The sequence below is a fragment of the Podarcis muralis genome, chromosome 14 (genome assembly GCF_964188315.1).
Source record: "Podarcis muralis chromosome 14, rPodMur119.hap1.1, whole genome shotgun sequence".
NCBI classification, from domain to species: domain Eukaryota; kingdom Metazoa; phylum Chordata; class Lepidosauria; order Squamata; family Lacertidae; genus Podarcis; species Podarcis muralis.
This window is the reverse complement of record NC_135668.1, coordinates 21289367-21306753: the sequence shown is the minus strand read 5'-3', so window position 1 is coordinate 21306753 and position 17387 is coordinate 21289367. Positions and strand designations below refer to the sequence as shown.

Below are 17387 nucleotides of genomic sequence, written 5' to 3'. Positions count from 1 at the left end.
CTTTTTAAAGTTTACCCATCCGGGATGAGCATGTGTGTGATTTAATCATTATAGAATTATTAACAACAATAAACAAAACTGCTCCGGGATTCTTATTTTTTTTACTTCGAAAAAACCGAAGATCATGGCCACTGGTCCCATCAACTCCTGGCAAATAGAAGGGGAAGAAATGGAGGCAGTGGGAGATTTTACTTTCTTGGGCTCCATGATCACGCCTGCTTCTTGGGAGAAAAGCAATGACAAACCTAGACAGCAGCTTAAAAAGCAGAGACATCACCTTGCCAACAAAGGTCCGTATAGTTAAAGCTATGGTTTTCCCAGTAGTGATGTATGGAAGTGAGAGCCATAAAGAAGGCTGATCGCTGAAGAATTTATGCTTTTGAATTATGGTGCTGGAGGAGACTCTTGAGAGTCCCATGGACTGAAATCAGCCCTGAGTGCTCACTGGAAGGACAGATTCTGAAGCTGAGACTCCAATACTTTGGCCACCTCATGAGAAGAGAAGACTCCCTGGAAAAGACCCTGATGTTGGGAAAGATGGAGGGCACAAGGAGAAGGGGACGATAGAGGACGAGATGGACTGTGTTCTCGAAGCTACCAGCATGACTCTGACCAAACTGCGGGAGGCAGTGGAAGACAGAAGTGCCTGGCGTGCTCTGGTCCATGGGGTCACGAAGAGTCGGGCATGACTAAACAACTAAACAACAACAATAATAATATTCTGCAAAAAATGACAATGGTTTTTCTGAAAGAACCTCAAAACTTCAGTGTCTTAAGGTCGGGTCCACTTGCCCTTCCAGATCTGTTTCTGCTAACTTTAGGGAGAATTCTTTGAATGTGGGCTTCTGCTGGATTTTAACCTTGGTTTGACTAGCTCATATTGTAATATCTGGCTTTCCCTTACACTGGCAAGGTTGTAGGGTACAAGGAACACACTGGCATAGGGGATTTAACTACATGCACAAGTTCTGTAAGTTCAGGCTGTAACAGGAATTAGCATTATTATTGGCAAACGTGTCATTTTGGACCCTAAGTTGCATCTTTTATCCACTTTTGATGGTGCTAACGCCAAACCTATTTGCCAACAATTAATTTTATATCTGCTATTGCTCATTACATAATAGCTCAAGGATGGAAGAGCACTTTTTCTTACTCTTTGGACTTACCATTTTAAAAAGTAAAGTTTATTGTCATTGCTGAAAAACTGACCCGTAAGATACATGCTGCCAGGGGAATTGTGGACCCCTCAGAATTTGAATCTGCTTGGGGGCTATCTCATGGTTAGCACATTCCTACCAAACATGGTTTTATCTGGCATCATTTATGAATACTTGCCATATCTTCTATAAATGTGAAACTTGTATCCCGCCAGGTAATAAATGTTATGCTGTTCATTCTTTCTTTAGCTTCATTTTTTTTATCGTGTATTTTTATTCTCCTTGCCTTTATGACTGTTTTTATGAAGCATTTTAGTTTGCTGCTTTGTTTATTTAAAAAAAGAAAGGAAAACCTGCTCGAGTTAGCTTTTGTGGGAGGTAAGTATTCTCTTGACAATATTGTACAGGGGCCACCTGTTTCTCCAGAATTTATTCCTATATTCCCTTGCCATTCTTGCTCCTAGGTAAGATAACTGGGGTGGGATTTGTCAGGCAGCTGTTATTACTGGCTGCCTCCTCTCCCTTGTCTGAAGCTCATAAGCAGCACTGCAGTGGCATCCCAGTGACCTGACATGCACTGTCAATAGCAGCAGATCTCAAACAATGCACTGAAGGCAGCCAAACCCAGCGAGGGTGGTCCCCAGAGCTTATTGCTTCTGAATAGTAATGGGCACTGCCACACATCCAAACAGATAGTTATCATTCCGATGTTTGCATATAAATAGCAAAAAAAGGGTAGAGAGATTAAGAAATTCTGTGGAACAGAAAGGGAAGAGAGAGGGGTGATAAAAACATGACAGGCAAACAAAGCTATGTCGTCACAAAGCCAAGAGTGGTGTCAGGGAGAGGTGTCTGTCAATGTGGTGGCTCCAGCCCTGCTGTTGGATAGCAGGTACAAGGTTCCAGTGAAATTTCACCTTCCATGAAATGTGAAGTAACCATGCTTAGCTGCTTATACTGAATCAGGCCATTGGTCCATCTATCTCAGTATTGTCTACAGTAGCTGGCAGTGACTTGCCAGGGTTTCAAGCCAAAGTTTCTCTCCTCCACACTACACACAGCCTTATTTGGAGATGCTAGAGATTGAACCTGATAGAGGCATGTGATTATGGAGGCCAGTGCTTATTGCCCCAACACAGGAAGCTGCCTTATTCCAAGTCAGACCATTGATCCACATAGCTTCGTATTGTCCACATAGCTTCGTATTGACTGGCAGCAACAGCTTTCCAGGGTTTCAGGCAGGAGACATTCCCAGCCCTATCTGAGGATGCTGGGGACTGAACCTGGAACCTCCTACAAACAAAACAGATGCTGTACCATTGAGCTATGGTCCTTCCCCAAACACAAGAACATAGGAAGCTGCCTTATATTGAGCCAGATCATTAGTCCGTCTAACTGTGTACACTGACTGGCAGGAGCTCTCCAGGGTTCTGGGCATTGTTCTCTCCCAACCTCACCAGGAGATGTCAGGGACCTTCTGCACGTAAAGGAGATGCTTTTCCATGAATCCCTGTGACGGGGTGAGCTCCCATTGCTCGGTCCCTGCTACTACCAACTCCTAGCAGTTCAAAAGCACATCAAAGTGCAAGTAGATAAATAGGTACCGCTCCAGCAGGAAGGTAAACAGCGTTTCTGTGTGCTGCTCTGGTTCGCCAGAAGCGGCTTAGTCATGCTGGCCACATGACCCAGAAGCTGTATGCCGGCTCCCTTGGCCAATAAAGCGAGATGAGCGCTGCAACCCCAGAGTCGGCCACGACTGGACCTAATGGTCAGGGGTCCCTTTACCTTTACCTTTACTGTTCTTCTAACATTCTAAGCTATGTCCCTACCCACAAGATCTGTAGGTCTTTCAAGAGCATCCCTCACAGTCAAACTTCAAAAGCAAACCTTGAAAATATTCTGAATTGTTTCCAAATGACACACTTACATCATTTCTTCCCTCAGCTGCACCTAAGACCAGCTTTTCTGGAAACAGGATTGGACATTCCTCCTGCCAAACTCACACATCAAACCTAGGCCAAGTGTTTCCCACAAATGCAGGGTGTGTGTGTGTGTTGTGCTTGCTATGTTAAATGACAGTAACAGGCAACACTGAGAGCATAGAAGGAACTGCATTAGGCATAGAAATAAACACCTTCAATTATTCTCTGTCTACAAATTAAGGAATGCTTATCTGGAAAGCAGAAAATGCACACCCTTTTTTTTTATGAGCAAATTTCCATCCCTCACACCTCAGTCAATTTTGCATCTCACACCACATGCGTCGCATCTCCTGCTAAGCCTTACAAGATATTTCTGCAGATACCTCTAAATGTAGTCTAGCAGTTCTCTCTTAACAGGTTTTTCTCTTCTTCCATAATTCCCTACAAGGTTATTTTATCTTCCTGCGGTTCTAACTGGAAGGATGCTGAAACCCAGGACTATGGGGGGTGGGGGTGGAATTGGGAAACTTGCTTGCTTGCCACCTGCTCAGCTGCTACAAAGATTCCCTACAATTTTCATTGGTCTCTGCCTATCCAGGCTTTTGGATAGTGGATTGCGGCCTTGTCTCCCTTGGCTGTTTCAGTGCATCTGGACCAGCTAGGACAGCTCAGCTGGGAGAGCACAAGACTCTTAATCTCTGGATTGTGGGTTCAAGCCCTACGCTGGGCAAAAGCTTCCTGCAATTGGTATTAACTACCCTTGCTGTGCCAGGAGATTGTTTCTGCATGTGTCCCCCATACCCACCCACTTCCACATGCCCAATACCTCTGTGTTTGACAGCTGGAACCATGGCTGCTTCCCGTATGTGAAGATTTCCCAGAGGATCACCCCAAAACTCCAGACGTCGCTCTCTGTCGTGAATTTGCGGTACATGATGCTCTCAGGAGGCATCCAACGGATCGGGAGCATGGTATGTCCTCCAACCTGCATGATGGAGCACAAGACACAACAAGACTTTGGTTATTAGAACTGTAAGAGAACAGACCATAGTCCAGTTCAGCTTTGGGATCGTTGAATGCTATATACACGCATACACAAATTGAACACTAGTAACTCTGGGAGAATGTCTCAGCTACATTCTTTCTTTCCAAGATGCTAGCTTATTATAGCAAAGGAGGTTTTGACGATATCCTGGGTAGAGATGAGAGAGGTCTCCCCAAGTTGTCTTGGATTAAACGTGGAAATAAACTAGAGAGAAAAGTGGATGATCTTGGACAGGGATCAGCAACCTTTTTCAGCCGTGGGCCAGTCCACCATCCCTCAGACTTTGTGGGGGGCTGGACTATATTTTGAAAAAATAATAATGAATGAATTCCTATGCCCCACAAATAACCCAGAGATGCATTTTAAATAAAAGCACACATTCTACTCATGTAAAAACACCAGGCAGGCCCCACAAATAACCCAGAGATGCATTTTAAATAAAAGGACACATTCTACTCATGTAAAAACATGCTGATTCCCGGACCGTCTGTGAGCTGGATTTAGAAGGCGATTGGGCCGGCCCTGGCCCCCGGGCCTTAGGTTGCCTACCCCTGATCTTGGATCATTTTCCCCAGGCTAACACAGAAAACGACCCACTTCTATACCTTTTAAATATCCACTTATTCAGTGTAAGGGAGGATCATTGTTCTATTATACTGAACAGGGGGAGAAATGAAAAGGCTACAGGCGCAAGATGTGAGAGGGAGGCATCTCCACTTTTGGCTTTTGCCCTTGCAGCCTTGCAATTCTGAAGGCCTAGAACTAAGGCCTGGGAGCTGGATACGGCCCAATCACCTTTTAAATCCAGCCTGCGGACAGTCTGGTAATCAGCGTGTTTATACATGAGTAGAATGTGTCCTTTTATTTAAAATGCACCTCTGGGTTATTTGTGGGGCCTGCCTGGTGTTTTTACATGAGCAGAATGTGTGCTTTTATTTAAAATGCATCTCTGGATTATTTGTGGGGCATAGGAATTCGTTCATATCCCCCCCCCCCAAAAAAAAAAATATAGTCTACGGGTCTAAGGGACAGTGGACCGGCCCCCTGCTGAAAAAGTTTGCTGACCCCTGGCCTAGAAACTTGTGTGAGCTCTTAACATAAATTAATAACACTCTGATTCTGTGGAATCTTAACAACACGTTCTTCACCTTTCCCTTCTCGTGCTTCTACTGATTCTTGGCATGGATGCAGCTTGATGACGAGACATAGAAATCTGAAAAGGCATTTGGATTTCCTGCCTTAAATTACTTACTTTTTAAAGCACGAGCCGATTTTCCTATTATGCCTATTATGGCTATTTTTGCGCTAGGCTTTTCTCCTTTGGCTCACTCTCTCTTTATAAAGTCTATAAAATGGCATCAATCCACTTGAAGTCATGGTATGCGCACACGAGTAACTTGCAGCTGCAGTCTTTGGAAGACGAGCCGGCCCTTACATATACTATGGTAATGGGAGCATAACAAGGGAGATTAAAAGACTCGTTGTGCTTCTGAAGCACTGATGTTTGCCCAGCTCTTGAAACATCTGCATCATGGCTCCATCCCTCTTGGGGATTGCAGGAGGGAGGGGGGAAATAGTTCTGGGACCAGTTTCCTCCCTCTTTTTTAAAAGTTATTTCTGTGCACCAGGTGGATGCATAAAAGCAGAGGGGGAAAACAGCCTGGATTTATGTGTACAAAATGAGCAAAGTCTAGGAAGGATTTTGAAGGCCTGCCCTTGGGATTCAAAGAGAGGTTGCAGAATAGCATGGGCTGAGCTAAAGAAGCCCCTGTCTCAAATTCCTTATTTGAAAATAGGGATGTAAAGAGGCATCATTTCCCTCCCAGCCCTTTATTCATGCCATGCAGCACTGTTTCTATTCCGCTACAGTTAGGGCTTTTGCCAAAAAAAATGGCCTTATTCATCCTGTGATGAATTTACAAAACTTTCATAATTAGTTAATTAAATTCCACCCGATTCATTTAAATGGAAAGGAAACACAATGCCAATGAGAGGGCTGGGTCTTCAGTACTCTTTTTTTGGTCAAGGCTAAGCTATGTCCATAGAGCAGGACCTCTGAAGTTCTGAGTATTAAACTGAGATTTACAGTTAATTGATGAATAGACTGCTTAAGACCCCTAGCTTATCAACTGCTATGGACTAAATGACAACTACTGAAGGAAACATCTGAGTAAACAGAAAGAAGCTGAAACATTCACAGCTATGTATTGTAGTCGCTACTGGACTATGCTACAGAGTTTGGGCTCTGCTGCTAAGCTATACAATTAACAAGAGCTGGGAAGTGATTTATATAATGCGCTTCTTTTTAAAAAAGAGGAAAATAAGCACTGAATATTGGATGGGTTTAGCACTTTGGCTGATTAATTTCATAAGGGGACTGGAGCAATATTATGCAATCTAAATGTGCACCATGCAACACTTCTCTTATAGTGCATCACATTCTGCATAGTCATGAGTTACCCTTAATGTTTTGGATTATGTTTACAGATGAATCACAAGGACATCAAAATCATTTGAAATGGAATTTGTGCATTCTGCACTTTCTTTAATAGAACTCATAAGCCATGCAGAGGCAATATTAATTCTGGGGATAATCAAACACATGGAAGAGGCATCGTGTAAGCTAGCCCTGATCCCCAATGCCACACATCAGCCAGGTCATCTTCAGAGAATTGTGGAAGTGAAGACCTAGCTTACCATTTATTATGGGTGGGCAATTCGTCTGTTTCAGTTTCTCTCCCTTTCTCGTTTCCCCCAGGCTTAAATTTAGTTCTCCATCATTTCCACATCAGTGTACAATAATTTTCAATAATTTTCTTATTGGTTTCATAACAAAATATAACTAGACAACTAAACATAATCACACACACACACACACACACACACAATTTTGCCGGCTGCCAGGTCTTTTATCCTATCCATGTCTTTATAATACCCATTGCTCCTTCAGTTTCTCTGTCTCCTATGTTATTTCAGCAGGGCTGCATAGAACCTTCCTTCCATTGCAATGTCATCTCGAACCAGTGTACTTTTTTTTAATAAAAGTACTCATGACAATTCATCAGCATGTTCGTGTTTTTATTCTTTTAATATACATGTTATTTTCATGGGTGCCTTGGCAGTATATAAAAGCAATAAATAAACAAAACAAATACATGCATTTCATGAATGCAAATCACTTTCCCCCGACGGAATGCCTTCTTTTGTATATATTTTTTCACTAATATATACATTTGCATGCACATCCAGCCTACTATATGCAGGTTTGTAGACATTACTTGGCGGGAGAACTGCACTGCAAAAAGGTAGGTAAGGGCAAATTTTGAAGGATGGTAGTGTTTCAGGACACATATAATTTAGGAAAGTGTTGGCTTTTCCAGTGCAAACTGAATCAAATTTTTCCTGCATTCTTATTGCCTTCATTCAGGGGAATCCCAGTACTGAAAGTGGGATGAAATGATTCATAGAAAGTCATTCATAAATAGAAATGAATAAGGTAAAGGGACCCCTGACCATTAGGTCCAGTCGTGGCCAACTCTGGGGTTGCGGCGCTCATCTCGCTTTACTGGCCGAGGGAGCCGGCGTACAGCTTCCGGTCATGTGGCCAGCATGACTAAGCCGCAAATAAATATAAATGTAAAATGTTTGGGTTCCAATTTTTCACTCCATCTGGAACCATCCACATCTTTCAAAACTTCCCCAGTTCCTTTCTCCCCCCCTTCTCCCACTTCAGTAAATGGGAGAACCAGACTGGGAGACTTGTGAAATCCAGGAGTGGGGCCAACAGAGCTGACCCCACTTCTACCTCTGTATAGTTAATCAACAATTATCCTTGGCCTCAAGGGTATTTGCTCAGGGCTTTCAAAGTAGGTTTATATCATACTTTTTTAAAGACATGGTTGTTTCCGATTGGGAAATTAGTCACCGTTTTGAGAAAGGTAGAAGTGATTCATTGGGACACATGAAATTAATCAAATTGCAGTGAGTTATGTGCAAGTAATGAATCAAGATCATTGCATTCCTACTGGAAGATAAACAGAATAGCATTGTGGGAACCAGCAATGGGAAATGACAGCAGCAAAGCAGGGATGAGAAACAGTTATCCAGCAGGAATTGTGACATCCGCCAATGAGGCAAGTTTTGTTAACTGTGTACAGAATTACACCAGAAAAAAAAGAAATCAGAAAACATGGGTCAGAGGGTGGTGTCTGAAACAAGGAGCCTCATATCTACTCATAAAGGCTCTCCATGAGATTTAGAACCCTTGCAAAACCAGAGTCCTGAGTAGGAAACCCTGATTCACCTTGTGATGCCTTGTTAATACAGTGGTACCTCTGGTTAAGAACTTAATTCATTCCAGAGGTCCGTTTTTAACCTGAAACTGTTCTTAACCTGAAGCACCACTTAAGCTAATGGGGCCTCCCACTGCCGCTGCGCCACTGCTGCATGGTTTCTGTTCTCATCCTGAAGCAAAGTTCTTAACCCAAGGTACTATTTCTGGGTTAGTGGAGTCTGTAACCTGAAGCATCTGTAACCTGAAGTGTCTGTAAGCCAAGGTACCACTGTAGAGTCCTCCAACTCAGGAATGTGAGAACCTTCCCTGATTAACCTAACAATTCAGGGTACACACAGACAACCCACATCCCAACATATACCCATACCCATATCACCTACATATATTAAGAGGGGGATGACAAATTGGGGCATTTCTGCTGCATCTAGTATAACACAGACAAGGAGCAGCTATTTATTTAAAGAAACTCAATTTATCGAGATTAGCAGTGCCTGTTAGAATACAGCTGATCGATATGTTGTAACAAAAGGAGAACATCAAGGGATGAAACTGAGAATGGGTTGGCTATATACTCAATACTGAGCAAAAGATTATTATTTTTGTTAGAGCCTTGCAAACATTGTAATAGATTTTGATGCAAGGGAAATTATTTTAGGAGGTGATATGAATACGGTCATAGATAATACACCAGACTGAACTGGAAGAAATAGAAAACCACGAAAATTATTGAACACATAATTTAAGAAAGGAATAAGATATTCGCAGCTTTGAGAGATATGGAGATGCCAGCGTTTAGAAGTGTGTGTGTAGGGGAAAGACTATCCATTTTCCTTCAGTGCAAGAAACAATAATTCTAGAGATAAGTATGTTTGAGTAACTGCATAAATCAAGTCATTTGCATACTTACAAAAAACCTACGTGTGGTTAAGAAAGAACACTGGTAATATAGACCTTCATAAAGTCTACATAAATGTGGTGTACTGTAAGGAAATAATACATTGCTGTTTTAGAGCAATAAGGTTTACATTACAATCTTATACATGTCAGATAGAAGTAAATCCCAATAGTAATGTGACAGAGGGAAAGGATCCTATTTCCTTTCATACAGTTATTCCCATCAGAGGGAGGTACTTGAATAGGGCCTTAGAGATGCAGTTTTTAATCCCAATGAATCATAGGATCATAGAGTTGGAAGAGACTCTGAGGGTCATCTATTCCAACCCGCTGAAATGCAAGAATCACAACTATAGCATCCATGACACGTGGTCATCCAACCTCTGCTTAAAACTTCCAAGGAGAGTGCACCACCTTCTGAGAGAATCCGTTCTACTGTTGAACAGCTTTTACTGTCAGAAAGTTCTTTCTGATTTTCATTTTTTTTAATAAATATTTATTAGAGTTTTTAGAAAAAATAATACAATAATAAACATTATTACTTTTGTTTTAACAAAATTTCATAATATCCTTGAACTTCCTCACGTCTCCCGCTCCCACTTACATCATTATTAAATTTTTGTCAAGCAAATTATCATCTTATTTCCAAATCTATAACCACTTACTTAAATACAATAAAATAATTCTCCTGCAAATTTGTTTCTCTTAATCTCTCTTATCATCAATTCCTGATCTATTTTAGTGATGGCCAATTATTTATAACCAAGCATCCTTCTTAACATTCCACTAAATCACAATATTTCTGTAAGTAAGTCTTAAATTTCTTCCAATCTTCTTCAATCCTTTCTTCTCCCAGATCTCGGATTCTGCCAGTCATCTCCGCCAGTTGCATATAGTCCATCAGTTGCATCTGCCATTCTTCCAGTGTGGGTAGATCTTGAGTTTTCCAATTCTTAGCGAGTAGTATCCTTGCTGCTGTTGTTGCATACATGAAAAATGTTCTATCTTTCTTTAGAGAAAGTTCTTTCTGATTTTCAGTCAGGATATATTTTCTTGTAACTTGAATCCATTGGTTCGGGTCTTACCCTCTCAAGCAGAAAAAAAACAAGCTTGTTCCAGCTTCCACATGGTAGCCCTTTAGATATTTGAAGATGGCTCTCCTATCTCCTCTACGTCTGACTAAGCCTCAGGAAGAACTGCATTACTGCATTATCGCTGTATGGAATGACATTTTTGCACAACAGAACAACAAAAGTGGGACAATCCCCACTTCTCCCCTGCCTGAAACATTTGTATAAAATGTTACAGGATTTCAGTATTAATTTCTGGGGCATGCACTGGTTGGAAACTAAGCAGCATGTCTTCCCTGGAAACTTTTGCAGGTGCAAACAGTATTGATCGCATATAACTGCCCCAATACCATCACGTGCACAAATCATCCTGAATGCATAATGAGGAAGGAGTTTTGAGGGGACCCTAGTGAGTTCATAGCAGGTGTGAGATTTGGAGCCGGGAATTCCTGACCTCAGTCTCTTACCTGCTATGCCAAGCCAGCTCCAGAAAGTAAAGCTCAGAATTACAACGAAGACCTTTCTTCTCCCCCCCCCCCCAAAACTGCTTGGCTAAGGCAGGCAACCTGCTGGCAATCAATGTGAGCTGGATGTTATGGGAGTTGTGGCCAAGGAGGAAGATAAATCCGCTTGTCCTGGCTGAAATACATTTGGAGCACCGGAGGATTCTTTCAAGAACAGCATAATCCGCTGAGCACAAATTTCCATGCCGGCATGCAGCACCTGGAGTCACCAGGAGCAGCATGCATTGCCAAAGGCACCGGAATAAAACTGTGCAGAGCTTAACAAGCCTCAGTATGAAAACAGCCTTTGTTTTCCCCTCTTTTGTAGAGGAATTTACATTTCACGTCCTTGGCTCTAGAGAGAATCATTATGTACTTTCTGTACATGGGAAGCTGAGCATTCGCACTAGTCAATCAATCAATCTGGAGTATGTTGAGAGGGAGAGGGAGAAGCTGCAGGTTCTTGCGGTAACAGGGATGGGAGAGGATGAGGAGTGGGGACCTGAATGCAAAATGACTGGGAAATGATATTTGTTCTTTAACCTCGCCATGCCATGCTTAACTTATCTTGCTGGTATTCAAATTAGCACCAGGGCCGTGTCAAAAAACCTGTACTGCAATTTCTCAAAGGGTTTCCTCTTCTGCGAAAGAGGCTTCCATTTTTCTGCCTCATTCTCAGGGCAGTCAAGGATTCCTTTAGAATTTCAGTGGATGTGCGTTTAGACTAAGTTTCTCATGATATGGCTGCCAAGGGTGGTGTTAATCTGGTGATCCAACCAACATCAGTGTCAAATCTTTGCCAATACACTGACAATTAGGTAAATAATTGAAAGATTAGAAATTGGATATGAAGGGCATAGGTACTAATAAGTAGCATAGACAAAACAGCCCAATCAAAGTAAATAACATAATTGCTAACTCCCTCCAGTGCCACTGCTAATTCAGTGATCCAAACAATATTAGTGCACACCACGCCAAATCCTGGCCTTCTTACTATATCATTCATTGGCCTGATTCAGCTTCCTGTGTTTAAATACTTTATTTTTAATCATAAGCCCTCTCGAAGACTTCATGGTCGAATTTCAGTAAGAACATAATAAGAACTTGCTGGATCGGGTCACTGACCCATCCAGTCTCATAATGGCCAACCAGATGCTTCTGGGAAACCCGCAAGTAGGATTTGAGCACAAGATCACTCTTCCCTCCTGTGGTTTTCCAGCAGTTGGTGTTCAGAAGTGCTACAGCCTCTGATTGTGGAGGCAGAGCATAGCAATCCTAGCTAGTAAAGGTAAAGGGACCCCTGACCATTAGGTCCAGTCGTGGCCGACTCTGGGGTTGCGGCGCTCATCTCGCTTTATTGGCCGAGGGAGCCGGTGTACACCTTCTGGGTCATGTGGCCAGCATGACTAAGCCGCTTCTGGTGAACCAGAGCAGCGCACGGAAACACTGTTTACCTTCCCGTCAGAGCGGTACCTATTTATCTACTTGCACTTGGGCGTGCTTTCGAACTGCTAGGTTGGCAGGAGCAGGGACAGAGCAACGGGAGCTCACCCTGTCGTGGGGATTCGAACCGCTATGTCCCTATCCTAGCTAGTAGCCATCGATATCTCTAACCTCCATGAATTTGTCCTATCCTCTCTGAAAGCCATCCAAGTTGGTGGTCATCACTGCCTCCTGTGGGAGGTTGTTTGAATAACTTTCTTTTCTCTGTCCTGAATCATCTAACAATCAACTTCATTGGATGTGCATGAGTTCTAGTTTTATGAGAGAGGGAGGAAAGATTTTCCCCATCTGCTTTTTTGGTTCCATGCCTACTTCTATAAGCTTCCACCATGTCACCTCTTACTCACCTTTCTCTAATAAGGTCCCAAATAAAAAGCATTTGAAAAATATTTGAAATATCTTTGAAATAAGACAAACACTGGCCTCTTAGGCCACCTGATTCCACCTGAGCTGGCGACCCTCCATTTGTCTGCGGCACAGAAGAAAGTAGAGCACCAGTTCCTTTCACAAATTGCCACCTGGGGCTCAATAGCACACATAGCTCTTAAGAATTCCTCCTCTTTGTTTGAAAAACAACTTGACATTACTAGCCCAGAATTGGGAAGAAGACAAAGTCCCTGCCAGAGAGGAATGGCAAGCCAAGCTGTGGGACTATGCCAAAATGGCAAAACTGACTGGAAGGCTCAGGAACCAAGAAGACCAAAACTTCAATAAAGAATGGGGAAATTTTATAATTTATCTAGGAGACCACTATAAGCAGAGGAAAATACTGGCAGGATTTTTAATAACACTTGTAATGTAGTGAATATTATGGACAATATGGAAAGACACAAGATATGGATTGTGAAATAATAATGCAGTTGAGAGGGTGTACAATAGGACCCATGGAGGAGAATGTGAGAAGTCCAGAGATTAGGAGAAATCTTGAAATATGGGTATGTAATTTGGATTGTTATAAATTTATATTTGTAAAACCAAATAAAAATTATTACAAAAGAAAGCAACTTGACATTAATAGGTACATAGTTATGTAGCAGATTAATTGCATATTTGCCATTTTACACACACCCATTATTAGCTTTGCCAGGTGGGGACCAGAAACAAAAGTCTGGAGCATGGAGAGCCCCAGATGACTGAGACAGCTGTCCTCCAGCCATCCTCAGTGAACTATTTTGAGGTTATAATTCCCTTTGGGGTTTCCCCTCTATTTTTAAAAAATACTTCTGCAAATCCTGGGGTTCACTAGCAGAGTTGGAGGGGGAATCTGTTTGAAACAGGTTTACGCACAGGGTTGTGTGGTTTCCAGCTCGATCAAGCTTTTCTTGCATGCAGCTGCCCATCAAGTGCCCAGTTCTGTCTGATCCACTTCTGCATTGTTAGTTTTTAAAGTAAGGCTGTTTAATGATCTGCAATATTGTATGCAATATTGCAGGTAGTGCCCACTGAGACAGGTAGGGTGGAAGGCCAACAATAGGTAGAGCCAGAACCAATGACAGGCATCTCTGAGGCAGAGAAGGAGGGAGCTGACTGCTGATTGGATGAAAACCAAGCCATTCCTCAGCCTTCTAGACTGGCTAGGGAATCAGTAGAATCTGCATGAGTGGTAGTTAGTGCCTGTGGCTGGTAGGCAAGAAGGTAAGGAGTCCAACAGTATGTTGAGCCAGAGCCAATGATATGCAGAGGCAATTAGTTCTACTTTTGCACCTATCCTCCTCTGTGCAGAATTCTACACTAAGTAGGAGGAAGCTGACAACCAGATCCACCCCCTGGACTGGTTGTAAGTAAGAAGGCAGGAAGGCGGGGCTGGCAGAGGGCAGACTGATGCTGGTAGAATAATGCCCCATGCATCTGAATAGACCAGCCTCCACCAAATACATATAAAAGAATCAAGCCCCACATGGTACTATATTTCCGCACCATAATTTTATAAGTACATGTCAGGCTGCTGCCAGTAACTCCCACGACCGGTTGTCCAGAAACATACAAAGACAAGCATGTTCTTACTGTCCACTTTTTATTCAGTATTTACAGAGAGAGGCTATAAAACCCAGCCTCTTGGATAATAGCATTGTCCCGAGTGAATCTCCACCTCCCCCCGTCTCTTCCACTTCCTCATTTGTCTCTACTACGGGTACTGAGAAGTGCCCTCTGTCTTTGAGCTCTTTGCTCTCCTACTTTCAAGGCTCACCAGGTTCTGGGAGGGGGGAGTCTGGAATGCTTTCTAAAGACACTGTGTCCATCAGCTGTCACCCCCTGTTGCTTCCTCTTCCTCTTCTTCCTCTCCCATTATTTTCCAACGTTCCCCCTCATCTGCCTCTGAGCGGTGACCTCCCTCAAACCCCTGTTGTAATTCTAAACTGCCTTCCTCTTCTCTGGAAGGGTCAGGCTGGGGAGGCGGTCTCCACCATTCCTCCTCTGCCCAGTCCCTGACAGTACATGAGTATTTTTATACAGTTATATGCATTATTACCTGTATCTGTTTACATGTGAATTACTTTAGGAAACCGTATACACATATAATATGATATGTAAAATATTCCACATGATAATCCATATAGTATGCTGAATTTTTTTATATTTTTCATGGAACCTGTAACAAAATAGCTTGTTTCTCATTGAGTTCAAGAAGCAAGACAGTAATGTGTGTGGCGGCGAGAGAATCTGTGCAGATAAGCTCGGCATCACAAAATGCCATCCCCATTCCCCAAAGTGTGCTGGTGCCTCCATCATGCACATGGATGCTACTGTTTTGTATAGATGAGGACCAGCCGTGGGAGAACTGAGTTTGCTATTCATATCAAGGAATGTATCCATATTTGTTATTCCAGTGGGGGCTAATTTTCTGTAAGCACTATTTAATCATATTTGCCCTCCTTTCCCCAATTATATATTTGTGTATGCGCGCGCGTGCATGTGTGTGCATGCACACACACACACACACGGCATTTCTTGGATTTGTCAGACTTTCCTCAGATAGTCTCTCTGCTCCAGCACACTCTTTATCACCCACTGCTTAGCATACAGTTTTTGCAGCTGCTAACGTGATCATAATACATATTTCTTTGATAGTTACATCTTGAGTGAAATCAAGCAAAATCCCTTTAATGTATTTCCTTAGGCTATGAGCTGTAACTCCATAAATAAGAACAGAAGGAGAGTCCTGCTGGATCAGACCAATGGTCCATCTAGTACAGCCATTATTAATAATAGAGTAGTAGCCGCTGATAGGTTTATCCTCTGTGAATTTATCTAATCCCTTTCTAAAGCTATCCAGGCTGCTGACCATGACTAGATCCAGTAGCAGGAGGAGGATGGTGATACGTGAAGGTACCATCAAATATTTGAGGGCTCTGAATCCCTCATCTCTCACACACAAGGCAGCTGAGGAATGGAAGAGAAAGAAGTTTGAGTACACTAAAAATGGAGGAATACTGAAAGGCAAAAAGTGGCTGGTTTAAACAATAGCAGAGGTTGGCGCTAAGTGGGGGTGGAGGAGAGAGTGGGAAGGACAAGGAAGTGGTGAGGTTGGCATCTTGCTAAAGCACCAGCAGAAGCACCAGATTGGCTCTTCCAGTGTGTCTACGGCATGCTGACACCTCGCTTGTCCGCATGCATCACCTCGCTTGTCCACCTCTTCCTCCCAGGAAGTAGCAGTGAGGTCAGGTGAGAGGGAGAAGCAAATTTCCCCATCCAATTTGTTCGCATAATTTTCTATGCTTTTCTATTAGATCAATAACCACATCAGAATATTTTGAGACTTTAGAAAGCCCCCACGATGGATGTTGATACAGCATTAACTACAGTGCTCGCCGTCCTCATTCTGGATTTGCTTCTTGACTGACTTTAAGGCATCGAGGTTGAGATCCTAGTCTGATGATGAAAACAGGCTTCACAAGCATGAAAGCAGCACAAACTCAAAATAATATTGATTTGCTTTTGAACAAGAATGTCAAGGTCTCCTGAGGACACATCTGGGTCCTGTAAACTAGGAGAGTTCTCAGCCTTTTAATTTGGTTGGCATCACTAATCCCGAAACTCCAAACCTGCCAAGTCCCAAGGCAAGTCTGAGGGAAGGACTCAAATGATTTCTACGTGAGATGAACATAGGGGAAGTACACAGTAAGAAAGGGAAGGTGTGAGGCAGATTTGCTCAAGGAAGACACAGGTCACATTCACACCATACATTTAAAGAAGTTTGATACAACTTTAAAAGGTCATGGCTTCCCCTAAAGAATTCTGAAAGCTGTAGTTTGTTGAAAATTGTTGTTGTTGTTCAGTTGTTTAGTCGTGTCCGACTCTTCTTGACCCCATGGACCAGAGAACGCCAGGCCCTCCTATCTTCCACTGCCTCCCGCAGTTTGGTCAAATTCATGTCAGTAGCTTCGAGAACACCGTCCAACCATCTTGTCCTCTGCCATCCCCTTCTCCTTGTGCCCTCAATCTTTCCCAACATCAGGGTCTTTCCCAGGGAGTCTTCTCTTCTCATGAGGTGGCCAAAGTATACGGTCAGCTTCAGGATCTGCCCTTCCAGTGAGCACTCAGGGCTGATTTCCTTCAGAATGGATAGGTTTGATCTTCTTGCAGTCCATGGGACTCTCAAGAGTCTCCTCCACACCATAATTCAAAAGCATCAATTCTTCGGCGATCAGCCTTCTTTATGGTCCAAGAAGGATTGGTTGCTAAACCATTCTGAGAATTGAGGTTCTGTGAAGGGAAGAGGGCTGTCCTTTGGGGGAAGCAGCAATAGTGCTTTAAATGTATCATATGGATGTGGCCACAATGCAACTGAAAGATTTTGTTTGTCTTTCCTAGAGATGCACATTTTTAATTGCTCCAACTCTTGATGCTAAGGCCCAGAATTGTAATTGGGAGGAAACCTCCCCCCCCCCCTTTTATTTTTTAAAATGTATGGTTCATTTAGCAATCTGCTTGGTTTATGACCCATAATTCTGAAATCAACTTGAATTTAGCAGTGCTAATTTGCAAGAGGGGACCCTGT

General features: G+C 42.8%; 1 protein-coding gene across 3 annotated transcripts in view; it reads right to left on the bottom strand.

Moving 5' to 3' along the window:
- NTRK3 (neurotrophic receptor tyrosine kinase 3) overlaps positions 1-17387 on the bottom strand; it is a 429804-nt gene that overhangs the window by 24240 nt on the left and 388177 nt on the right. For all 3 annotated transcript variants that reach the window (XR_013390655.1, XM_077918932.1, XM_028705834.2), the window contains one exon: positions 3906-4064. Coding sequence is in view for 2 of the 3 variants with exons in the window: in XM_077918932.1 (XP_077775058.1) it covers positions 3906-4064 (159 nt within the window). In the remaining variant the exon portion in view is untranslated. The remainder of the gene's footprint in view (positions 1-3905; positions 4065-17387) is intronic.